At 43.5% G+C, this 27,101-nt stretch overlaps 1 protein-coding gene across 22 annotated transcripts in view; it reads left to right on the plus strand.

Annotated features, from left to right (window-relative positions):
* LOC144510141 (cytosolic purine 5'-nucleotidase-like) overlaps positions 1–27,101 on the plus strand; it is a 92,533-nt gene that overhangs the window by 44,028 nt on the left and 21,404 nt on the right. For all 22 annotated transcript variants that reach the window (XR_013500575.1, XR_013500573.1, XR_013500576.1 and 19 more), the window contains 6 exons: positions 3,530–3,625; positions 12,097–12,188; positions 14,755–14,812; positions 17,605–17,698; positions 20,194–20,247; positions 22,412–22,495. Coding sequence is in view for 17 of the 22 variants with exons in the window: in XM_078239519.1 (XP_078095645.1) it covers positions 3,530–3,625; positions 12,097–12,188; positions 14,755–14,812; positions 17,605–17,698; positions 20,194–20,247; positions 22,412–22,495 (478 nt within the window). In the remaining 5 variants the exon portion in view is untranslated. The remainder of the gene's footprint in view (positions 1–3,529; positions 3,626–12,096; positions 12,189–14,754; positions 14,813–17,604; positions 17,699–20,193; positions 20,248–22,411; positions 22,496–27,101) is intronic.

The following is a 27,101-nucleotide window of genomic DNA, read 5'->3' on the forward strand; positions in this document are numbered from 1 at the left end:
TTTTCTTCTTGACTAAATTCGTTACAGCTTTCGTGCACCATGGTTCCTGTAACCTACCATAACTCCCCTGTCTCATTGGAACGTTGCTGTGCAGAGCTCCAGACAAATTTTCCTTGAAAATTTGCCACATTTCTTCTGTACATTTCCCTGAGAAAACCTCCTTCCAATTTCTGCCTCTAATTTCCTGCCTAATAGCCTCATAATTGCCCTTACTCCAAATAAACATCTTCCTAGCTTGACCTAGCTAGGATCCTATCTTTCTCCAATGCTAATGTAAAGGAGATAGAGTTATGATCACTATCCCCATAATGCTCTCCCACTGAGAGATCTGACACCAGCCCAGGTTCATTCCCTAATACCAAATCAAGTACAGCCTCTCCTCTTGTAGGCTTATCCACATACTGTGTCAGGAAGCCCTCCTGAACACACCTAACAAACTCCTCCCCATCTAAACCCCTTACCCTAGGGATATTCCAATCGATATTTGGGAAATTAAAATCTCCCATCACGACCACTCTGTTATTATCACATCTCTCCAGGATCTGCTTCCCAATCTGCTCCTCCACATCCCTGCTACTATTGGGCGGCCTAGAGAAAACACCCAGTAAAGTTATTGATCCCTTCCTGTTGCAAACCTCCACCCACAGAGATTCCGTAGACAATCCCTCTGTGGCGTCCATCTTTTCGACAGCCGTGACACTATCCCTGATCAACAGTGCCAATAGTTTGTGGATAAAGGGTAAACCTTTTAGGTCTGAGGTGAGGAGAATTTCTTCACCCAGAAGGTGATGAATCTGTGGAATTCGCTACCAGTTGAGGCCAAAATGTTGTGTGATTTCAAGAAGGAATTAGATATAGCTCTTGGGGTGAAAGGGATTAAGAGATATGGGGGGGAAGGTGGGATTAGATAATCAGCCATGACCATAATGAATTAATGAATGGCAGAGTAGGCTCGAAGGGCCGAATGACCTACTCCTGCTTCTATTCTCTATGTATGTTTCTGTGTATTTCAGTGCTCACCACTCATTACAAGTGATTGGGTTGGGCAACTAGGAGCAACAGCCTAGCATGATGGAAAAGCGGTTGTCCAAGAGCAGCAAGTTGAGCATAGAATTGCAGAGATGATGGGAGATTAAAGTGAACAATGGGTAGTCAGTTCCTTAACAGCAAAAGTGATGGAGCAACACAGCACCTGATTGATTCCCAGATGGTAGAGTTGCATGAGGCAATTGCAAAGAGCCAGTTCACAGCACCATCCTTTTGAGTGTCTATATTGCAGCAGACCTGCACAAAGGTGGAGGCAGGTTGAGGCTGTGTCAGCCCTTGAATGAAAATTAACATTTCACCACGTCAGTCCAGTTCTTCAGCTGGCATTCTGCTAACCTGGATGTTACCCATAGTGTTTGTCAGGTATTTGCAGTAATGTTTGCTTTGTAAGTGCTTTGCATGAGTTTAACTGTGGTCAATTTCTTAGGCTTATGTAAGTGAATATTGTGGACAGGGAGTGAGCAGAGTTCCATGGCTGAAACATTTGTATATTATTATTCATTAATGTGACACTGGCTCCGAGAATAGGAGCATGATGAGCCCATGTTCAGAGGATACCCTTCATTCAGAGTGGAGGTCAAATCATGATTGCTGGGTGCAGCTTTGTTTGTTTAGCTATCCACGGGTGACCTGAGTATCGTATTCATGTCCCTCATGAACCCTCCTTTTATCTCTTAGTCTGTAACAGTGCAAACAAAGATCTGAGCAGACAATATACAAATGCCAACGCTTACAAAATAATTTTTTTGGAATTTTTTAACCAAATAATCAGTGGTCCAATTAGCAATGATTACAAGAGAAGCTAGTTGAGTTCAACTTTGTGAGTCACCTTCTCATAGATAGTTCCTAATCCCAGATAAATAATTGATATGCCAAACCCAATTATGTATGAGAACAAGTATTAAGAATATGAATTATAGAAGTCAATACCAAATATATTTGAGATGAAAATCCTTGATATACCTTGACAGAAGGATCAAAATTCACAATGTGATAATTCACATCTTGTATTGCAAATACCAGACCCAGTGCAGAACACACAAGATCAACTTGACACTGGATATGCTATACACACAGTACATGTATTACATGTTCATATGTCATGTGTATCTGTCGCTGGCATAAATCTCCCATCTTGCAAGGCATGAATTGCATGTTAGGCATCTACAGCAACATATCTAAGACGTTATGAATGTACAAAGAATACATGGGGGTGTTATATACTATCGAACAATTATATTTTTATTGGTAGCCGAAGAGAGGGATACACAGTGTGACAATGTGAGCTGTTAGGAAATGCAGATTAATTGATAAATTATCAAGTTGATCATGTTGTGACTTGATATTGTGAATTTCAATCCTCCAGTAAAGACATTTAAATATTTACATATTTTGTTAAAATGTTTGAAAGCCATTTACAATGTTGCAGCACGTCAAAAAAAATTCAGTTATATAAGTGAGTTCAACAGCCACTGACGGATGCTCATACCATTGGACTTTTCTCATGTTTGATCCTGAACTGAGTGACGGTCATTGAAGGACTGACTCTGATCTGAAGCTGGACTCGGCCTCAGCTTCAGGCCCAGGTCAGCGCCTTCCCTACACTCTTGCTGTGCCAGCATTGCCTTCAGCTCCTTTCATGCTTCACCCAACTCAGCCCTGACATAGGACCTAGCCGTTTTGTATTCTCTCTCCACACTCAAAATGGCTGCACCTGAAGCAAGCCATCCGAGCCTGCTCCGTTGTTAATCAGTCTGAAATTTTGTTGGCATGAGATTACAGAAATATTTTATCCATTTATAAAAGTCCTGGAAATATTGTCTTCTTTGTCTGTTCTATTCCTGCCATGAGATAAATAATTGGGTGTCACATTTCCATTTTGGCCGTTTTAATTTTGGGCAATTTTCATCTGACCAATATATTCAGGGCACACCTCTGTACAACAAACAACTTTGTCAACTTTGTAGAATTCAATAGCTTCGGCCTTTCAGCAGCTTTCTAACTTGGATAACTTGGATAGCCTGATAACAAATTAACTTTTCACATTTGGCTTTGTATTTGCCCCACCTGTCATTGCTGCCTCTACAACCAGAGCTTTACAGCTGGTGCTCTTTTTAAAAGGTCCAATTGTTCATGTACTAAATCTAAATAAATTCAATTAACCACTTTGGTGAAGTACTTGTCAAATTTAGAAGAGAATCAGAAATCATTTGTTCCATCTCAGGGAAATTGTTTGAGTGTTTGGCCAAGGAGCCTTCTAAAAATAGGGTGCTAAATCTTTGCAACTTTAGAGTCTGCATTTGGAACAGGACAATTTGTAAAATGATAGTGGGATGTGTAAACTAAAGTACATTTGTTGTAAAAAGTGATCTGACCCTCAACTAGTTACTGCTTGTGGAGTAAATTAATTATCTTTTGTCTGTACAAATCCTCACATCTTATGGCAAACCTTCATTTTAATCTTGATGCTTTTATTTTACAGAGGGCTTGTGTTTGATACTCTGTATGGAAACCTTCTGAAAGTGGACTCGCATGGCAACATCTTGGTGTGTGCTCATGGCTTCAGATTCCTCAAAGGGTACGTCAGACAATTTCAGTTTCCTTTCGCAGTGCCACAAGTGTGACAGGACTTTCAATTCCCAATCCGACCTGATTCTGTGACAACAGTTGCACTGTCAGTTATCCATGACAGGCCAGAGGGTGAAGCATGGTTTTATCATTCCACATAGAGTGCACAGTTTTTCCTTTGGACACTAACTGCAGCAGCAGCAGTTGGGGTCAACACAGAACATTTGCTGACTACGGAGATCTGTAAGAACCCTTTGCCCTCAGTGTTCAATTTTGTACTTGTACAAACATGAAGAAGATCGGTTAACAAAGAACTCGAACATAGGTGCAGCAACACTCAGGAAGAGAGGGTTTGAAGGGTAGTGTCATAGTCATAGAGATCTACAGCATGGAAACAGGCCCTTCGGCCCAACTTGTCCATGCCGCACCATTTTTACCATTACGCTAGTCCAAATTGCCCCTGCTTGGCCCATATCCCTCTGTACCAATCTTATCCATGTAACTGTTTAAAATGTTTTTAAAAGACAAAATTGTACCGCCTCTACTACTACCTCTGGCAGCTCGTTCCAGACACTCACCACCCTCTGTGTGAAAAAATTGACCCTCTGGATCATTTTGTACCTCTCACCTTATACCTATGCCCTCTAGTTTTAGATTTCTCTACCTTTGGAAAAAGATGTTGACTATCTACCTATCTATACCCCTCATTATTTTATAGACCTCTGTAAGATCACCCCTAAGCCTCCTACGCTCCAGCGAAAAAAGTCCCAGTCTATCCAGCCTCTTGAGAAGGTCACTCTGAGATTGCCTGTAGGGAAGCGTGTTGAATGGGATGTGAGGTGGGGAAGCAATTTCTGTTGGATTGAGCAGTAGATTGAGATCTGAAGGTGTGGAGTCAGGCTGTGAGGGTCTGCAGCAGGTTTGTCACTCTTCTGTGTGAACTGAGGTGGATGGATGGGTGGGTGTTGTTACCAGAAACAAGATGCAGTCTGTAAAGGCATGGAGTGCTTACACAAAAGTGCTGACAAGAAATGTTCAATGTTATGGAATAGGTTGAAGGAATATGTGATGTTGGGAATCAAGTGTTACAGGACAGTGCCCATAAAGTTCAACTTAAGTGCTTGGTGGAGACAGCTGCCTTTACAGTTCAAAAAATAGTAAGGAGATCAAAGAAAGTATGATTCCAATTCCACCAATCCTTGTATTTTGAATATTCTCCACATTGTTTGTTCATGGAAGGGAATTTCAGATATTCTGTAGAAATCAAGTATGCTGTGGAACATGGTATACCACATATGCAGGCAGCTTTGGAAAGAATAGATTTGCTTTATCCTTCAACTGAAAGTGAATAATTTTTGGATTGACTGGAATTTTACGAACCACTTTCTGTCAGTTGAAAATGCCTTACAGATGTTTATGGGTACAAATCACATATAAACTCTAATAAGCATTTTTAAGATTCGGCTGCAGGGTATAAAATTGATCTCAAAGTGGAACAAGACACTGAAATTAGACAGGATTTTGATTCATCCTTCGAAAGTGGCTGGAGAGGAAGCTGTATTCAGTGGCAAAGGGGCAGTGTTTCTGCTGGGGACTGACCTCAATGAATTTTGAGCTTTGGCATGATGTTGAGCTCTTCTTCCATTGCCTTAACCTCTGTGCTCACTTCTTTGGCCTGGATTTCTGCCCCAAACAAGAGATCTTTTCTTCAGCCTCCAGTATTCTGACTCCACCTGGACCTCACCCTCTGGCCTCTCTCTGATCCACTCTTAGACTGTGATCTTACGACCTGGTGCTGTCCGTTAGTCGGTGTGGTGAGGTGGCAAAATTGCATATAAGGCGAAAAATCAGGTTCGCGTCCATTTTCTTGCCGTATGCAATGTAACTGGCACTGTTTTGCCGGTGGGACGGACTTCACTCCCAAAAAGGGCTCAAAGCATATTAACGCATTCGGCATGGAAGTTTATGGCCTCACCGACCCTCACCTCTGCGCCAGTCGGACCTCACACCGGCAAAAATCACTGCTGGTCTCCACCAGTGGAACTAGATGTGATGGCCACATTGGGGGGATTGGAGGCCATTGAAGCCCCCGGGTGGTCGAGGGCATGGCAGGGCAGTGCTCATCAGAGGGGCGGGGGGGGGTGGAGCGCAGGGATCAGCCAGGGCGACAGTTAGGTGGGTGAGGATCAGCATTGACCAGGACAATGATCGGGTTGGTGGGCAGGGGTGGGCAATGTCTGGGGGGTTGGGGGAGAGTGACAGATCCCTCAGATCGGGGCACCAATGCAGTGGTGGTCCTGGAGCTCAGCAGCTGGCTTTCCGGTGTGAATAGCTTCTGTCCACTCCTCCTGCTGATGCGAATCACAGTTGGGCTCTTTATTTGCTAAGTGATATGATTGTATCTGGGAGCTCGCCCAAAAAATCAACGTGATTCTCTCCCATTTTCACACTTGTTCGGCAGTTAGAATTTCTTTGGTAAGATCGTTCCACCCCCCCCTCCCCACTTTGTTTCTCTCTGCAAATGCTGTCAGATCTTTTGTGTTTTCATTTCACATTTCCAGCACCTGCAGTACTTTGCTTTTATTTTGTTGAAACTGACAGCATTGGCCTTCCTTGTGTTGAGTCGGAGCAATTTGTGGCTCATCTATGTTCTGATTTTGGACAAACAATATGGGTGTACGGTTGATGGTTGTGAGACAAGTTTCTGTCAATGCCAGGAGGTCTACAAGTTTGACCATGATGAGATCGTCAATTTGTTCACAAGGCATTCTGCAAAGCAATATGGAGATAATGCAGATTTGCATTGTCGGGGGTGAGTGACATAGAAAGGTGCAGAAAGATTAACCACTGAGGTCTGTGTTGTGTGAGATAATTGTTGAGGTCATTTTTTGGGGCGGCGAATGGGGCAGTTGGACCTGCTGCTCTGGGAGACCAAATTATTTGTGGCAAAATAGGCATGGCAAAGAATACCAAGGGAGATACAATGGAAAACATTGAACTCATTTAAGAGGAACTTAGTAACATTGTAACAAAGCAGTCCACTTAAACATTGGCTGCAATGACAGGCAGCTTTACCTTTCTCCCAGCACCTTTGATTCCACAACTGCTGTGCTGTCTGTTTGCCTATCTTACATCAAATTATGGATGAGCTAGAACTTGTTGTGCTCAAAATTGCAAACACCAGTTATCCTGATTGGCTGCCACCAAAAACTTTGCACTTTAAACCACAATTCTGATCTCATTGCCATCCATTTCATTAATCTCTGTTCAATGCCTGGGAATACCACCACCTGGAGGTTCCCCTCCAAGTCACTCACCATCCTGACTTGGAAATATATCACCATTCCTTCACTGTTGCTGGGCCAAAATCCTGGAACTCTTTTTCTAACAGCACAGTACACACCTCATGGACTGCAGCATTTCAAGAAGCCAGTTCACCATCACCTTCCCAAGGGGCAATTAGGGATTGGCACTAAATGCTGGCCCAAGTAAGTTTTTAAAAATAGCTGAATTCAATATTGCAGTGCGCAATTTTCTGTTTGACCCTGCATGGAATTTCAAATCCACATGATGATCTGCTTCCACCTTTATAACATCAATTGCCCCTGACACCCATACTTTATACCTCCAGGCTTGCTGCTTCCATCAATATTCATTCTCACTCTCCTTTAGGTAAACCCTCAATGCCTCAGAACCTCATTGGCCATGTCCTTTCCCATTCAGCTATTCCTTCCTGTCCTCACTGTCCTTTATTGGTTCCCTGAATTCCAGCGTGTTGACTTCCCAAATCTTCACATTGGTTTACAAATTCTTTAATGACCTCGCTTAGCTTCAGTTCCCTGTAACTTGTCTCAAAACACCAGCTTGGTTTCTAATCGCCCTCCGGAGGCAGCTTGGGATAGTTTTGTTCATTGAGGTCTCTGTGTAAATTGCAGGGTGCTGTGTAGAGGTGTATCAAACTTCAGGAGGCTGTCTTCCATGGCACTGATTTTTCACTGCAGGCTCGTTTTGGTGGGCTGACAGTGGTGTGTGTTAGACACTCACCTGCTGGCCGATAAACTTGACTTGTAGACCTCATTGAATTTCTACTGGTCACCATCCCACCAATTCTGGAAAGGGGTTGTTTAAAATCAGATGACTTGGAGGCCACACGCGAAGTCCAGGCAGGTTTCATGATTGGCAGCCCTTTGGTTCAGGTGGAGTATAAGTTCTGGGGAGGAGGAAGTAAGATCTCTGCAATGGAATTTGAAGCAGGAAGAGATGTAGTGTGGAAGAAGGAGAACTATTTGAATCTCTGATGCATTCCCCTCTGGCATAGCTTGTTGATAAACCATGGCTCTCTGTTTAGACCACTGAACTATAAACATGTTCAACAGAACCCCACAATCTTTAGGCTGTTCCTTTGCAGTTGGGCAGGTTGAAATTGGCTTCGGTAGTTTAATTCCTACCAGTTGCAATTCTGGAGGGCCTCGTGTAAAATCGCATGACTGGGATGCCACATGCTGAGACTGGGGCAGTTTTAACTGTGCGCTTACCCAGTTTCTGACAGGTGGAATACCTTCTTCCTACACTATGTATTCTTTTCCCGATCAGTTGGTTGATTTTTCAGTTCAGAAATCCTTTTTATTAAACAGAAGCTTCTGATGACATTTAGACTTTAATCCTTCAGTATAAATAGTTGGTTCTTAAGCTCTAGGCCTGAGATTCCTTGCATAGCTGTGGTTTAAGTGAACTATATTGCATCCTAGATTAGCCTTGTCCATTGCTGTTCCACTCAGTGGTCACAGGCCTCTTTTGTGCCTTATAAAGCTTCAAAACAACTACAGAGATCAAAAGAATTGATGAAGGTAAACAGGAAAGAATGCAGAAAAATAATATGCAGAGTAAAAGCCCTGCAGGGCCCTGCTACACTTGGGCCATTTTCAGCCAGTATGTCTCATCACTTTGAGCTCCTTGTAAAATTGGTTAGGTGATGCAGATAGTCAGCTTCATTTATGTGAAAACACAGCTCAGAATGTTCAAAATTAACAGGAGAAGATGTAAGCAGCTTGGAGATTTCAATAGTATGCTTGAGCTGCTCTGAGGAGACAGAAATGTCACTGAAGCAGGTTCCTTAAAAAGAATGGTTCAGATGGTGTCTTGAAGAATGTTTTCACCATTAAACATTGAAGAGGCTTTGGAATGAGAGGAGGTTTGTGTTACCACTTAAATGGCCAGGTACGATGTCTCTGTGTTTATTTGACAGGCCATTACTTCACTCATTACATAAATCATTTGATCATTGACTGTCACTTGGCCTCCATGAACTGTCGTTGATCATCTCTAACACCAGATAATAATGAACATCAGAATTTTATTAAACTTGAGACCACTTTTCATTTTCATTCTCTCCCCTGTGGTTCAGTCAATGAGTACATTCAAGACTGAGATTCAGAGGGCCAGATTTTCTGGGTCCAGGGGCATCATTGTGTGGAATTTTTCATTATTTTGGCTAAGTGCCACGTTTTGGGGAGCAAACTGCAGAGAATGGCATGATTTCATGGAATATGTTTGACACTTAAAAACAAAATTCATGAGAGATTCACTCCATACCCGTGGAAAGATTGCCCTGATTTGCCCACCAAGAATCAGCTGAGCATTTCAATCGGGGGTGCTGCAATTAAATGTATCCCCTCTAGTCAAGAGGGGAAGATTGCCCTGCGCTTTGCAGAGGGAGCACTGACCTGGTTGCTGGATGTAGTGGAGGAGAGGCGTGCTGTGCTGTACACTCAACTGGGGCGAAGATCCTTGAGCAAGGTCACCAACACCGCATGGGAGGTGATGGCTGCACTGGTCTGCACCAGCTCCCTGCACGGGAGGACAGGAGTACAGTGCAGAAAGAAGATGGATGACCTCCTCCATGAGCCAGGGGAAGTAACACCACTCATCTGTCCCCCACTCGCACACCCATCACATCCACTGGGAACTCACTCACTGCCACCTCATGGGGCCCCACCACTTGCCCTTCCACTTGTGTCCTTATGTCCCCTGCTTCTTCTCTCCTCATCACATCCCAGCTCCTACTCACCAAGCACACATGCCATGCATACCAGCCATCTGACCTGGACTGGGAGAGCTTGGACAGGCGTAAGCATAGCCAAATTGAAAATTCTCACTCCATTTGAGAATAGAGCTCTAGAGCTTTCTGGAGAGGAACAGGACTAGGGTGGACACTGAGGTCCCAGGGGAGAGCGTCTGGGACTGGACAATCCTGGCCATGGACTTTTGGACCCTAAGAGGAATCAAGGGATACAGGAACAGGGCAGGAAAGTGGAGATGAGTAGATTAAGTTGAGAACAATCAAAGAATCTGGTGCGATTTCTATTGTTCTTATTTGCAAAATTGAGATAACTTTATGGGTGAAGGTGCAGGATGTGGGCATAGACGCGGTGTGAGAGCAAGCGCAAGGTGCAAGCACAGGGTGTAACTCAACCTGCGAGCTCCCAGTTCATACTGCAGTGCATATTGTCACTGAATACCTTGTATTCCTTTGGTAAAATTATATAGCAGTAAGTGGACTGAATGCTTCAGAGGACTGCAATTGCTTGTCATCAGCATATACTGGACTGAAGCATCAAAATGCTGTTCATGGCAAGTTCTTACCTGACGAAGGAGCAGCGTTCCGAAAGCTAGTGGCTTTTGCTACCAAATAAACCTGTTGGACTTTAACCTGGTGTTGTGAGACTTCTTACCATGGCAAGTTCACACAGCCAGTGTTGCAAAACAAAATATCAGCAGCAATATCAGAGCAATCTCAACTGGGCAGGGTTAAAATTGCTACTTTAGAGTGAAAGCCAGCGGTCATGGGCATTCGGCATCTGATCTTCGGGTAAGCGTTCTCCAAGGCGGCCTTCACGACACACGACAACACACAGTCGCTGAGCAGAGACTGATAGCCAAGTTCCGCACACATGAGGACGGCCTCAACCGGGATCTTGGGTTCATGTCACACTATCTGTAACCCCCACGACTTGCCTGGACTTGCAGAATCTCACTCGCTGTCCTGGTTGGAGACAATACACATCTCTTTAACCTGTGCTTAACGCTCTCTCCACTCACATTGTCTGTACCTTTAAGACTTGATTACCTGTAAAGACTCGCATTCCAACCATTATTTTGTAAATTGAGTTTGGGTCTTTATATGCCCTGTTTGTGAATAGAATTCCCACTCACCTGACGAAGGAGCAGCACGCTCCGAAAGCTAGTGGCTTGTGCTACCAAATAAACCTGTTGGACTTTAACCTGGTGTTGTGAGACTTCTTCTTGCGTGTATTTCCAGTTCCACACTAGCAGGGCTGGCAGCCTCAGAGCAGTTTGTCTGCTTCGTATCATCTGCAATATAATAAAACCTAAAGTTCGTAGGGGAACAGAAAAATTGCAAAACAAAATGAAAGGGAAATTTTGATGTCAAACTACAGGATCTTGTGCCAGTGCTGAGTTTTAACATCGTACAAGGGACTTGAGGGTGTGGGGGGTCAGATTGGAAAGTAAGATCAGCCATGATCTGACTGAATGGTGGAGCAGGCTCAAGGGGCAAAATGGCCTCCTCCTGCTCCTATTTCTTATGATATTGTCGGAGTGTTTATTGCACTTGTATATTTATATCTGCTTACTCTCCATCCCAAATCCTTGATGACAGGGCAGCAGCTATTGTTGAAATGCAGTGACTGACAGAATAACCAACTGGTTAATGCAGAGCATCCAACCAGTTGTTCACATAGCAGAATGCTGAGAAAGGCACTTCAAAGGAAATGCACAAAATGTGTTTAATCTCGATCTAAAATGAGACTGAAACGTAATTTTCTGAGAAGTATATAAGAGTTCAGTTACTGCAGTTTTCCTCCCCCTCCCTCTGGTGTTTCTGCTTGCCTCAGACGAGCGTTTGGCCCAGACTATAGTATCATCTTAGCCAATATTTTTCTGCAGCCAAGCTCAGAAAGTGAGGTAAGGATTCTGCTCTTTATTCACTAGCCAACTAGCATTTGGTTGAGAATGAATTTAAATGAATTGCAGTATCATATCAATTTCCACTCAAGTGGAGGAAAAGGAATGTCGAGATGGAATGTATAATGGATGGGCAATCTGTTTTGCTAGGTTAACCTCGTTGTCAAAAGATATAATTATCCCCAAGTCTATCTGCTCGGCCCACCTCTTAATCACACTTATAGCTTTTGCCATTACTCTCTGTGCTCTCACAGTCTGGGTCAGATGGCTAGTATGCATGGCATGTGTGCTTGGTGAGTGGGAGCTGGGATGTGATGAGGAGTGGAGCAGCAAGGGAGATAAGGACACATGTGGAGGGGCGAGTGGAAGAATCAGATTAACAGCTTGTTGAATCCATGGCAGGATGAATCAGTCGTGTTGAGTTGAACGGTACTGTTGAATTATCTCATTCCAAACTTACCTGTAACACCCCCAATCCTTGTCATTGTTTTCCCTCAGAGCAGAGATTCTTGAGCAGTACACCAACAAGTTTATCCAAAGAGATGACATGGAACGCTTTTACATCCTCAACACCCTCTTTAACCTTGCTGGTAGGTTGGACCATTTCCATGATTGTTTCTTACCTCAGTGTACAACGTTCTGTTTGCCACCTAACATGATTTAACCTGTGAATCCGAGCCCATTGTCAGGTATCTCTTCCACACTCAGGGCAGACAACTGTTGGCAACATATCTGACAATTTATTTGATCCATAGTGACAGCAGTTAAGGCTGCTCATTATTAGAGTGGACTTGGAAGGTTTCCTCTCTTGTGTATTTTGGAGTTTCAGGTCCACAGTGCTGAGTTAGATTGAAACTTTGAGCATAGTCATTTTTTTCCTGGTTCTGTGTGCTGTTCCTTCCACTTGTCCCTGTTTGCATTGTCTTTTTTTATGTTCGGTTGTACCATTTCAGACTTTTCTCTAACAAACTATAAAACTTGGTGCAGTCATTTAACTTTTCGTACTAAAGGAGGTCAGTTGTGTTCAGTCTACTGCACCAGTAAATGTTTTCTTTGCAGTGTCACTGAACAACAGTGTCACCTGTGGCTTGGTGACAGCACTGTCACTTCTGGCTCAGAGACTGAGCATCTAGGGCTGAACTTTCGCTGCCGAATTGGGCACGCAGTCAGGAAAATTCCTGACACCCCAAGACCCCAAGGCTATTTGAAGTGGTACAGGAGTTCCACATGCACCTTGGCTAGAGATGATCCCTCAATCAATGTTACCAGAATAATTTATTGATGATTTTTCTCATTGCAGTTTGTGGAATCTGGCTTAGCACAATTTTATTGCCACATCTGTCTACATTAAAACAGTGACTACTCTCCAAAAGTAATTTATTGGCTTATTGGCACTTTGGGATCTTCTGAGGCCATCAGATATGCTACATCAATGCAGACCTTTCATACTTTCTAAAGATCACTTATTTTCTGTCTATTACTTTGCACAAAACTAAGATGCAAAAGACAAAATTGTCAGAAATAACTTAACACTGTTATGAAATGTAATCAGATTTGGAGAATGTGCCTCGGATGTTCTCAAATGGATACAGAAATTTACATTTATTAAATAAGGGGCAGGATTTGTCAGTTTACCCCAAGAAGTGAAAAGACCAACTGCACAACAGATAAAGTCTCAGAATACGTCTTTGAAAGAACAAAGAAAAGTACAGCACAGGAACAGGCCCTTCAGCCCTCCAAACCTGTGCCGATCATGATGCCCTAACTAAACTAAAGAAAAAACATTCTGCCCTTACTCGGTCCGCATCCCCCTATTTATGTACCCATCCAGATGCCTCTTAAATGTTGCTAATGTGCCTGCTTCCACCACTTCCTCTTGCAGCGTGTTCCAGGCACCCACCACTCTGTGAGAAAAACTTCCCCCACACATCTCCCTTAAACTTTTCCCCTTTCAGCTTGAATCTGTGCCCCCTTGTAATTAACACTTCCACCCTTGGAAAAAGCCTCTGACTATCTACCCTGTCTATGCCTCTCATAATTTTGTAGACCTCTATCGGGTCTCCCTCAATCTCCGTCCTTCCAGTGAAAACAATCCTAATTTATTCTGTGCACTTGTTGATGTTGATCTTCATAGTTCAATCGCCTGCTGACACTCACTGTCGAGTGTCACGCATGAAGAAGGTAAACTATCAGGCATGTGCTGAAATCTGTAGACTATATCCCAGTAACAGTCTGCTCCTTCAGAAGAGATGGAGATAAACACTCACAAACAACCAGGCATGACACAGACCAGGGAAATGTGTAGCTGTTCCACTGCAATTGATTGTGCAACATCTCATTCATGGATAAATATTTTCAACTTTCCAACTTTGTAAAGGCTGACAAATGCAGAAGCGGAATACCTTGTACAATGTCTTTAGTCGCAATTATGACCTATATATTAAGTTGCTTTTTGTGTACACCCGAGCTATGACTGTAACACTATATTCTGCACCCCCTCCTTTCCTTCTCCACTATGTACTCTACGTACAGTATGTTTTATCTATATAGCACACAAGAAACAATACTTTTCACTGTATCACAATGCATGTGACAATAATAAATGAAATCAAATCAAATCAAATTACAAATCCAATGTGACTAGAATTTAAGGCATAAACCAAGTGAGTTTCCATAGTTCCAGTATGGACAATGCTTGTGACAATCTAAATCTGTGTGGCACGGTGGCACAGTGGTTAGCACTGCTGCCTCACAGCACGAGGGACCCAGGTTCGATTCCTAGCTTGGGTCACTGACTGTGTGCAGTTTGCACGTTCTCCCCTGTGTCTGTGTGGGTTTCCTCCGGGTAATCCAGTTTCCTCCCACAATCTGAAAGACGTGCTGGTTAGGTGCATTGATCCGAACAGGTGCTGGAGTATGGCGACTCGGAGATTTTCACAGTAACTTCATTGCAGTGTTAATGTAAGCCTTACTTATGACTAATAAATAAACTTTAAGTTGTCTGCATCAATATGGAGAGCATGCTGATATGTAATTGAAGTAACTGCTTGGCAAAAGGCTGCTTGTGTCTGCAGGAGGAAATAACTTACAGGATTATTGTCAGTTCAGCCTGTGGAATTGTTGTACTGTTTCATGCATGGATTTGCCCTGTTTCAGAAACCTACCTATATGCCTGCCTTGTGGATTTCTTCATCAAGTGTTCCAAATATACCAGGTAACAGTGCAGGCAATCATGCATGCAATATCATTTGTATTTTGCTTTTGACAATTTAAACATAGGGCCCTATTTTACCATTTTGATTCTAAGTGCAAGGCGGACTTGAAACTTGGAGTGTTTCAGATCCAACTTTTAGACCTGTTCTCAGGCGCCCCCATACACACTCTGCCTGAAAAAATATCAGCAATTCCGAATTGCGCTGCAGAAGCCTGTGGGCGGTGCTTAACGTGCCCAAAATCCTGCAGCTCTGATCGGCGCCTCCAACTGCACATGCGCAGAAAAAAAATGATAGAATGTGGCTCCTCTGCCACTTCCCTCCCGGACCAGATAATGCCTCCGCCTGGCCCCCCAGACATTGCCCCCAATATTACTGACCCCCTTATCCCCCCACCCCTCCCCCACAACCCAGACCTATCGCGGGCCCCTTCCCCCCTACCCCCCCCACTGATCTCAGGCAGAATAGCAGCGGACCTCCCCCTTCCCCCTTACTGATCACAAGCAGAGTGGCAGCGGACCCCCCCTTCTCCCTCACTGATCACAAGCAGAGTGGCAGCGGATCCCCCCTTCTCCCTCACTGCTCATAGGCAGAGTGGCAGCGGATCCCCCCATCTCCGTCACTGATCACAAGCAGAGTGGCAGCGGACACCCCCCTCCCCTTCCTCCTCACTGATCACAGGCAGAAGGGCAGCGCTCCCCCCCCCCCCCCTCCCCCAAAACCACTGATCTCAAGCAGACAGCCGTCGGACGCTTGGCACTTACCTCCTCATTAACTGGAGCGCCCGAATCGGACTTTTGTGGAGCATGTGTGTTTTGCGCCAATTCTGGATGGGCAAATGTGGTGGTAAAGGGGGAAGTGCTGGTAAGGTTGGGTGTGCAACTGACTTTACCAAGTTTTTGTGCCCGAAAACGTGTGCAACTTGATGATGAAATTGGGCCCATAGTCTCTGAAGGAGTTTCAGAAAATTTGCTTCACCAGATTATTGTTTTTCAACATTATTTGTATGACAAAACTTTGTAGCACCAAAGAACAAAGAAAATTACAGCACAGGAACGGGCCCTTCAGCCCTCCAAGCCTGCACCGACCATGCTGCCCGGCTGAACTAAAACCCCCTACCCTTCCAGGGACCATATCCCTCCATTCCCATCCTATTCATGTATTTGTCAAGACGCCCCTTAAAAATCATTACCGTATCCGCTTCCACTACCTCTCCCGGCAATGAGTTCCAGGCACCCACTACTCTCTGTGTAAAAAATCTGCCTCTTACATCTCCTTTCAACCTTGCCCCTCGCACCTTAAACCTGTGCCCCCTAGTAGTTGATTCTTCCACCCTGGGAAAAAGCTTCTGACTATCCACTCTGTCCATGCCTCTCATAATCTTGTAGACTTCTATCAGATCTCCCCTCAACCTCCGTCACTCCAGTGAGAACAAACCAAGTTTCTCCAACCTCTCCTCATAGCTAATGACCCCCATACCAGGCAACATCCTGATAAATCTTTTCTGCACCCTCTCCAAAGCCTCCACATCCTTCTGGCAGTGTGGCGGCCAGAATTGAACACTATATTCCAAGTGCAGCCTAACTAAGGTTCTATAAAGCTGCAACATGACTTGCCAATTTTAAAACTCAATGCCCCAGCCGATGAAGGCAAGCATGCCGTATGCCTTCTTGACTACCTTCTCCACCTGCATTTCCACTTTCAGTGACCTGTGTACCTGTACACCCAGATCCCTTTGCCTATCAATACTCTTAAGGGTTCTGCCATTTACTGTATATTTCCTATCTGTATTAGACCTCCCAAAATGCATTATCTCACATTTGTCCGGATTAAACTCCATTTGCCATCTCTCCGCCCAAGTCTTCAACTGATCTATATCCTGCTGTGTCCTCTGATAGTCCTCATCGCTATCTGCAAATCCACCAACCTTTGTGTCGTCCGCAAACTTACTAATCAATCCAGTTACATTTTCCTCCAAATCATTTATATATATATTACGAACAGCAAAGGTCCCAGCAACGATCTCTGAAGAATGCCACTTGTCACAGCCCTCCATTCAGAAACGCACCCTTCCACTGCTACTTCCACTACTGTTAGTCTTCTTTGACCGAGCCAGTTTTGTATCCACCTTGCCAGCTCACCTCTGATCCCATGCGACTTCACCTTCTGCACCAGACTTCACCTTCTGCACCACTCGACAGAAGGCACAGCTTAACCAAAGCAGTATGAGCTGTTCAAAAATATTCAATCCTCCTCACCTCCTCTGACCCTGATCAAATCAAATCAAATGACCTTTACTGACTTCTCATTCCATAATATGATTTAAAAATCCCCCACTTCATCCACAATTCCCTTCAAACCCTATTGTTTCCTGGATTTGAAACTTTCCAGAGCCTCATATCTCTGTTTGTACCCGCTCCGTCTCCAAATCCAGCCTGTGTGTTCCCTACACTTGGTACCCTGGTGGCAGAACTTTCATCCACTGGGCTCTGACACTCTGGAACTCTCTCTCGAGATCCTTTGTTCTACTTGATTTCTCTCTACAATAATCTAAATCACCTTCTTTAATCCCTCTTCTACTCTGTTTCAGGCCCTTCTCCAAGCTCTGAATAGTTCTGAAACAATTAGCTATGTTATGGGAACTAAAGTAAATTGCTCTTGGTGAGATTGATTTAATGCTCAGGAAATGAGGAGTTAGTTATGGTTTTTTTATGAAAATTGAAAAGGACAACTAGTGACAAACAGTATACAAGTATGACGTTAATGCTGATATTGTGCTTTGTTTCTCTCCCAGCTGTGAGACAGGCTTTAAACACGGTGACCTCTTCATGTCTTATCGGAATATGTTCCAGGATGTCCGAGATACAATGGATTTCGTGCACGATTCCGTAGGGTTTCTCAAGTTCATGTTTCTGTTTGTTTGAGCTGATGCTGAGAAATTGAGAATATTCACAGTGCTGTTAGTAGCAATATCCTCCTCATACCCAAGAATTAGATCTTATAGTGGGGCATCCATAGTGATGGATAATGATTTGCAGCTACAGTTGAGATTACTGAACTGAGTCCGTAGCTTTCTAGGCCCAGGATTTCTCATTTTCTCTGTGTCTATATTTTCTCAGTATTTCTCTATCTCCCTTTCTTTCTGTCTTTCTCTGTTGCTGATAAGTTTTCTCTTTATTCACCTGCCTGTATCTGTGTCTCTATACACACTTTTATTTTATGTTCTGCCATCTATTTTTCACTATAAATGTATCTGTCAGATCCTCTCCCTTGGTCCGACTCTATCTCCAGCCCTGTCTGGTCAGTCCCACACTCCACCTGTCAATCTGTCCCTCTGTCCAGCTGTCCATCACTCTCTGCTGTTGTCTCGCTCAGCCTATCACTCTGTGTTGCACTCTCCTTGTATGTTTCTGTCTGTGTCCCTGTCTATTTCACTGTGTCATATCTCTCGATTCCCTTCAATTCCCTGTCTGAATATTGAACCACTGTTACCAAGCCTACATTGTTACATCAGTCAAGTACAATAGTGCCCTCTATTGGCAAGTAAGTACAGGCAGATGCCACAATTTGAAGCATACAGACATTTCTTTCCTATTGTAAGGATTCATTTTCCTGTGCTTTGGACCTGTGAAACATTTACTGCTCAGACACTGTTATAGTGGGCTCCGTGGAGTACCAATTTCCCTATCAAGCGAGCGGGAGCTTGCTCAATGAGAAACGTGCAGAAAGAGTTTAAAACCTGCACTCACAGCTTCTTAGTAAGAAGTTTAACAACACCAGGTTAAAGTCCAACAGGTTTATTTGGTAGCAAAAGCCACACAAGCTTTCGAGGCTCTAAGCCCCTTCTTCAGGTGAGTGGGAATTCTGTTCACAAACAGAATTTATAAAGACACAGACTCAATTTACATGAATAATGGTTGGAATGCGAATACTTACAACTAATCCAGTCTTCAAGAAACAAAACAATGGGAGTGGAGAGAGCATCAAGACAGGCTAAAAAGATGTGTATTGTCTCCAGACAAGACAGCCAGTGAAACTCTGCAGGTCCACGCAACTGTGGGAGTTACAAATATTGTGACATGAACCCAATATCCCGGTTGAGGCCGTCCTTGTGTGTGCGGAACTTGGCTATCAGTTTCTGCTCAGCGACTCTGCGCTGTCGTGTGTCGCGAAGGCCGCCTTGGAGAACGCTTACCCGAATATCAGAGGCCTCTGATATTCGGGTAAGCGTTCTCCAAGGCGGCCTTCGCGACACACGACAGCGCAGAGTCGCTGAGCAGAAACTGATAGCCAAGTTCCGCACACACAAGGACGGCCTCAACCGGGATATTGGGTTCATGTCACAATATTTGTAACTCCCACAGTTGCGTGGACCTGCAGAGTTTCACTGGCTGTCTTGTCTGGAGACAATACACATCTTTTTAGCCTGTCTTGATGCTCTCTCCACTCCCATTGTTTTGTTTCTTAAAGACTGGATTAGTTGTAAGTATTCGCATTCCAACCATTATTCATGTAAATTGAGTCTGTGTCTTTATAAATTCTGTTTGTGAACAGAATTCCCACTCACCTGAAGAAGGGGCTTAGAGCCTCGAAAGCTTGTGTGGCTTTTGCTACCAAATAAACCTGTTGGACTTTAACCTGGTGTTGTTAAACTTCTTACTGTGTTTACCCCAGTCCAACGCCGGCATCTCCACATCATGACTCACAGCTTCTACCAGGTGTTGTAGTTTCGGAACTTAGGACTTGTGTTGCTGAAAGCCACATACGTGACCTTTTCCTTATATTAAATACAACAGTCATACTGAAAGACTGGACCTGATGAGATTATTACAGACACAAAACAGAAGTAGATGTGGAAATGCTTGATGCTGAGACGCCATCCTCTGAACAAAACCTGTTTTTGCCCTGTGGAGGGCAACAGAGAGTAGAGGAACGCTGGCAACTTTTGGCACAAATTCGACGGAAGGGACATTCCTGGGTCTCCCCTACCTTATTTCCCTGTTTGTTTGTCAGACAGCTATTTTGAAGGGAGCCCAGAGAAACAGGCTTTGGGTTTTGCGCTTAAACCCTCTATGATCAGATAATTACTGAAGGGCTGGAGGCAAAAACCATGGATGCAACATCTTTGCTGCATGAGCTGTTGTTGCAGAGTTGCCTTGCAGGTGTGTCCAACTCTTCGTTGGCACAAGCCTGGCCTTGGGCAAGTGGGGAGGGGGAAAGTGGTGCACAGCAGAGAAATGCAAATGACCTGAACCCATAAATCGATGTGGATTTGTGTCAGGTCAGATTCATTCAGACATTAATTCACAGAGTTGAGGCAGCTTTGAACAATGTTTTGTTGAAATATATTGGGAGTTGTTTCATATTTTTTCTGTCTTTGCAGGGGATTTTAAAGAAGAAAACGCTGGGAAACCTGGAAAGATATGTGATGAAGGATGTGAGTGAAATCCTTGCTGTTTACAGACGTGAGCGCATCTCACGGTGTTTAATAGCATTCTCTATTGTGGATAGGTGTGTCAAGCCTCCAGTTATAGCCTGGCATCTCCAGGAATTAAAGATTAATTTCCTGTGAGAAACTTGGAGGAAAATCATGGGGACGTCAAAATAAATTGTATGTTTCGTTTTCATTTTCTGTGAATATTTTCATTCATTTCTTAGCAAAATATTGGAGATGGAGTGGGAGTTGTGGGGGAATGAGCTCTTGTCTGGGTGGGATGTTGGAGAAGCGATGGCATGTGGTGATACCCTCAGGAATGTGTGCATCTATCGTAAGCAGCACAAGATGTATTTTGCAACTATTTAACATCTTGCTGCCATTTGCAAATGGAAGGCAAAGTTTGTAGGCAAGTGACGATGAGATTTTATGTGGGTAAACAGAGCATTGACCAATTGGCTTCACCTCAAACAAACAACTGTTCCTTCCTTACTCATCATGATGTACTGGCATGGGACAGGCATGTTGATTCTCAATATTCCCAATTTTCATCAGTCTACTCTCCATCACTGCTGCTTAACTCACGATACTGACAAAGAAAAGCATATCTTGCAGCCCCGTCGCCTTGTCCCACCATCCCTCCTTTCTTAATAAGCCTAAATTTGCAGGATCTGATTAGTAAAGTCTCTGTTGCACCAAATGCATATTTCTCCAGATTTTGAAGGGAAGACCATTGATGATACTTTGAGTTTTGAACATGTGACCGAGCAACTGTCTCAATCCTGTGACTCAGCCTGAGTGACATTAGAGGCATACCCAGCTCCATTGTTGTCAATTTTCTCTCTAATGCCTACCCAGACTGTATCACTGCAGTCTCAGCTTGTCAGATCAACTCCCTGTAGCAGACCTGCCTCTGGAGGAAAGAGAGGGTTTACTTTGTTCAGTGGGAGATGGGAAATAGCTGCAATCATGTGGACTGTATGAATGTCAAAAATGAAACCAACTACCAAGTGCTGTCTGCATTCACTGCAAGGAATGCACTTTCCACACCTGCGCACCCAGTCTTCCAACCCCTCTCTTATCCTTTTGGGTCTGAGTGAGATCTATACACATTCTTCATCGCTAACTTGATTCAGAATGATTTCACCATGTCACTTGTTCTGACAAGTTCTGTTTTTAGATCTGTTAACTCTTGTCCATGCAGCAGTAAATTTAGAGGATGTCCTGATAAAACAATCATGTTATGTACTACTCATCAGTGGTTCAGCCAGGCTGCATAGGTGCTGCCACCAAGTTGCAGATTGCTGTATCTTTTAAACAGCAAAACAGGGAAAAATCATTGGAATTGTGCCCTGGTGTCACAATGGTTGTCATTTGCCCCGTTCTTTTTGTAACCTGTGGTTCTCATACTATATAAAATATAAATATGATTTCCATTCAAGGAATTGAAACCCTACCAGGCAACTAATGCTATTTTCAGTGATTCACCCACATTACGTGTGCAGACTGCAACTTATGGGCTTGAACACTGACTGTGTAGATTGTAACCTAACAACTGTAAAAAGGAGGCCTGCAAATTTCCAAGCACACATAAATTAGATTAAGCACATCACTTAGCAGCTACTTAAAATTCCAAGCTGGCTCCATGGGTCTGCTGATTGGAAAATCATGCTTAGGTTGTACATGGTGCTGAGGGAATGAAGTGCTGAAAAAGAAATTTGCATGAATGAAATATAAATTTCAACACCGAACTGGGCTGTTCAATCCAACTAATTGTTTTTGTGTTTAACCTCCACGCCATACACAGCTATGCTGATCCCATATGCTCAATCTGTCTCCAGACCCATTCATTCCTTTTTCCTTCATCAATTTATCTAACCTAATCATAATAGTTGACATAGTTTCTGCTTTGATCACGAGCTCTAACAGTAAATCCATAATGATACTGCATTACACTCTGTATAAAAGAGACAATGTTTCCTAAATATTTATTTCATCTTGTGTTGGTGTCCCATTGTCAACTACCAGTAACAATACGTTGGTCTCTGCTCAGCCCCATCACTTTGCTAATTGAAAGCCCTTTAATGAATCATGCCATAATCTCCACTGCTCCAATAAAAGCAACTATTGACGAACGAGTTGAAACTGACTTTTTTTTTCTCTCCAGCCTCGATTGCCTCTGCTCCTCAGTCGAATGAAAGAAGTGGGGAAGGTTTTCCTTGCTACCAACAGTGATTACTCCTACACAGATGTAAGTGTTCAATCTCATTTCATTCTGCGCTTCCAGCAACAACCTGGGTCAAGTAAATTGGAAATGAATACAGGAGAGGCTGGAGTACAGACCAAGTCAGTCAGCACTTAGAAAAGACAATTTAATGCTTTTGAGGTTGCAGTAAAAACACTGTCATTTTCTTCATAGACTGTATTTTCTGTTTTTATGTCAAAAACAGAAAATTGTTGTATTGGGACTGTGCTTCCTGAAAAGGTAGTGGACACAGATTTAACAATAACTTTAAGAAGAGAACTGGATAAGTGCTTGAAAGGAAAAGATTGAAATGACTATTGGGAAAGAAATAACTGATGCATGTAAAAATGGTACAGCAATTATCATGGGGGATTTTAATCTACATATCAGTTGGTCAAACCAGGTCGGTCAAGGCAGCCTTGGGGAGGAGTTCATAGAATGTATCTGCGATATCTTCCTTGAACAGTATGTAATGGAACCGACAAAGGAGCAAGCTATCTTAGATCTGGTCCTGTGTAATGAGACGGGAATAATTAATGATCTTGCAGTTAGGGATCCTCTTGGAAGAAGCGATCACAGTATGGTTGAATTTAAAATACAGATGGAGCGTGAGAAGGTAAAATCCAACACCAGTATCTTGTGCTCAAACAAAGGAGACTACAAAGGGATGAGGGAGGAGTTGGCTAAGGTAGATTGGGAGCAAAAACTTTATGGTGGGACAATTGAGGAGCAGTGGAGGACTTTCAAAGCGATCTTTCGCAGTGCTCAGCAAAAGTATATACCAGTGATAAGGAAGGACTATAGAAAAAGAGATCATCAGCCATGGATACTAAGGAAATAAAGGAGGATATCAAATTGAAAGAAAATGCATACAAAGTGGCAAAGATTAGTGGGAACCTCAGGGATTGGGAAATCTTTAAAGGTCAGCAGAAAGCCACGAAAAAAGCTATAAAGAAAAGTAAGAAGGATTACGAGAGTAAACTACCTCAGAATATAAAAACAGATAGCAAAAGTTTCTACAAATGTATAAAACGAAAAAGAGTGGCTAAAGTAAACATTGGTCCTTCAGAGGAAGAGAAGGGGGATGTAATAACTGGAAATGAGAAAATGGCTGAGGCATTGAACAGGTATTTTGTGTCGGTCTTCACAGTGGAAGACACAAATAACATGCCAAAAATTGATGACACGAAGGCTATGACAGGTGAGAACCTAGAAACTATCATTATCACGAAAGAGGTAGCGTTGGGCAAGTTAATGGGGTTAAAGGTAGACAAGTCTCCTGGTCCTGATGGAATGCATCCCAGTGTACTAAAAGAGATGGCGGGAGAAATAGCAAATGCACTGGTGGTAATTTACCAAAATTCGCTGGACTCTGGGGTGGTTCCCGCAGATTGGAAAACAGCAAATGTGACGCCACTGTTTAAAAAAGGAGTTAGACAAAAGGCAGGTAACTATAGGCTGGTTAGCTTAACTTCTGTAGAAGGGAAAATGCTTGAATCTATCATCAAGGAAGAAATAGCGAGACATCTGGATATAAATTGTCCCATTGGTAAGACGCAGCAAGGGTTCATGGAGGGAAGGTCATGTTTGACTAATTTGGTGGAATTCTTTGAGAACATTATATGTGCAGTGGACAATGGGAAACCTGTGGATGTGATGTATCTGGATTTCCAGAAGGCATTTGACAAGGTGCCACACCAAAGACTGCTACATAAGATAAAGGTGCACGGTGTTACAGATAATGTATTAGCATGGATAGAAGATTGGTTGACTAACAGAAAGCAAAGAGTGTGGGTAAATGGGTGTTTTTCTGGTTGGTGATCAGTGACTAGTGGTGTGCCTCAGGGATCAGTGTTGGGACCGCAATTGTTTATGATTTACATAGATGATTTGGAGTTGGGGACCAAGTGTAGTGTGTCAAAATTCGCAGAGGACACTAAGGTGGGTGGTAGACCAAAGTGTGCAGAGGATGCTGAAAGTCTGCAAAGGGATATCGATAGTCTAAGTGAGTGGGCGAGGGTCTGGCAGATGGAGCACAATATTGGTAAATGTGAGGTCATCCATTTTGGTAGGAATAACAGCAAAATGGACCCGATTTAAACAGTAAAAAATTGCAGCATGCTGCTGTGCAGAGGGATCTGGGTGTCCTTGTGCAGGAATCTCAAGGAGTTGGTTTGCAGATGCAGCAGGTAATTAAGAAGGCAAATGGAATTTTGTCCTTCATTGCTGGAGGGATGGAGTTTAAAAACAGCGAGGTCATGTTGCAGCTGTATAAGGCACTGGTGAGGCCAACCTGGAGTACTGTGTACAGTTTTGGTCTCCTTACTTGAGAAAGGATATACTGGCACTGGGCGGGGTGCAGAGGAGATTCACGAGGTTGATTCCAGAGTTCAGAGGGTTGGCTTATGAGGAGAGACTGAGGAGACTGGGGCTATACTCATTGGAATTCAGAAGAGCGAGGGGAGATCTTATAGAAACATATAAGATTATGAAGGGAATAGATAAGATAGAAGCAGGGAAGTTGTTTCCACTGGCGGGTGAAACTAGATCTAGGGGGCATTGCCTCAAAATAAGGGGAAGCAGATTTAGGACTGAGTTGAGGAGGAACTTCTTCACACAAAGGGTTGTGAATCTGTGGAATTTCCTGCCCAGTGAAGCAGTTGAGGCTACCTCATTGAATGTTTTTAAGGCAAGGATAGATAAATTTTTGAACAGTAAAGGAAGTAAAGGTGAGCGGGTGGGTAAGTGGAGCTGAGTCCACAAAAAGATCAGCTATGATCTTATTGAATGGCGGATCAGGCTCGAGGGGCCAGATGGCCTACTCCTGCTCCTAATTCTTATGTTCTTATGAAAGAGCAGGGACTGATCAGAGAGCTCTACCAAAGAGCTGGCACAGGCACAATGGGTTGACTGGTCTCCTACTGTGCTCTGTTGATATCTGATGTGATATCTGATACTTGGAATGTTCTCCATGATTTAAGATTCTCTTGGTCTAGCAATCGTGGCAGCACAGTGCCACAGTGATTCGTACTGCTGCCTCACAGTGCCAGGGACTCGGGTTCGATTCCCGGCTTGGGTCACTATCAGTGTGGAGTTTGCATGTTCTCCCCGTGTCTGCATGGTTTTCCTCTAGGTGCTCTGGTTTTCTCCCAAAAGATGTGCAGGTTAGGTGCATTGGCCATGCTAAATTCTCCCGCAGTGTGCCCGAAGAGGCACTGGAGTGTGGCGACTAGGGGATTTTCACAGTAACTTCATTGCAGTGTTAATGTCAGCCGACTTGTGACACTAATAAACAAACTTTAAAAACTGGTTGCAGCCATCCTGTCCTGTTAAGTGCGCAGTAGGCTCCAGTGCCCTCATAGTGAAAGCCATATCAACGCGTGACAGTGAAAATAAGCTGCTGACCATTTAAAATGGGAAATGTGTTTGAAACATTGCTGGTAAAGTTGGTATGAAATGTGGCACATTTGTGGATTTGAGTTAGCCTGGCTGATTGTTTCTGCAATGAACTGGGCAGGATCCCCAGAATCTGGTCCGTGCCAGTGCGGAACTTGATATAATGTGAATCACCATTTTGCACCCTCTGGTCATTTTGTTTTCTATTAAAGGTTTGAGGGATGTTAGGATGTGTTTGATTAAAAACCTGAAGCCTGAAAGAGTGTGGATTCTCAAGATAAAGGAGATGGGATATTGTTTCCCTCAGACCCAAACAATGGGGAGATAATTCATAGGTATTATCTGGTTATCCAGACAGATACTTTGCAAATAGATATCAGAAAGACTTCTGTTATTATGGGGGATGTTTTTTTAAGTCCAGAATAAATGCTTTAGAAGATCTAGGGGTACATGTTCATAGCTCCTTGAAAGTGGAGTCACAGGACAGAGTGGTGAAGAAGGCATTCGGCATGCTTGGATTCATTGGTCAGAACATTGAATACAGGAGTTTTGAAACTAAACACTAGCCTGTGAAACACCCTAATGACATCACGATCAAAACATATGATCTGCTATTAAAGCATTTGTTGTAGGGGAAAATCCCTTGTACCAGTGCATTCAAGGAGGTCGAATCTCAAGGCAAGGTTCAAAGTGTTTTTCCTTATTGTACAATTACTGGGATCCCAGGGAGACCCACGTAGCCAGCTCAGAAACAGTGGCTTGGCCACGATGATCTCAATAGTTACACATTCGCTCTGGATATTTACAGGAATCCAAATTCGAGCGGGAACATTTGCTTATACATTTTACAATACCTAAAAAGTGGCGGGATTCTTTAATTGCTGCCCTGAAGATTTGGCGGGCAGTTTCGATTCGAACGGATTAACACTAAGAATATGTATCCTATTCGGTCAGGAAGTTCCCTGGTAGACTTTGTCAATTTGCATCTGTATGGTGTGTGTCCGTGTTAATGGGACTGCCTGTTCTTGCCCCGGTGTTTTAATGTGTTTCCCATTATCCTCTCGATGTGTCCCTTTATCTAAATCGACCTCCGATGTTTGTGTCTGTATTCTATGCTTGCGAGGTTAGATGTTAATGTCATTTTGTCCTGCTGTGTGTAGGGGGATTTAATCTAATCTTTTATTCTTTTTATCCTGGTTTATTAAGTTTCTTTGCC

This window comes from Mustelus asterias, chromosome 22 (genome assembly GCF_964213995.1).
Source record: "Mustelus asterias chromosome 22, sMusAst1.hap1.1, whole genome shotgun sequence".
Lineage (NCBI taxonomy): Eukaryota > Metazoa > Chordata > Chondrichthyes > Carcharhiniformes > Triakidae > Mustelus > Mustelus asterias.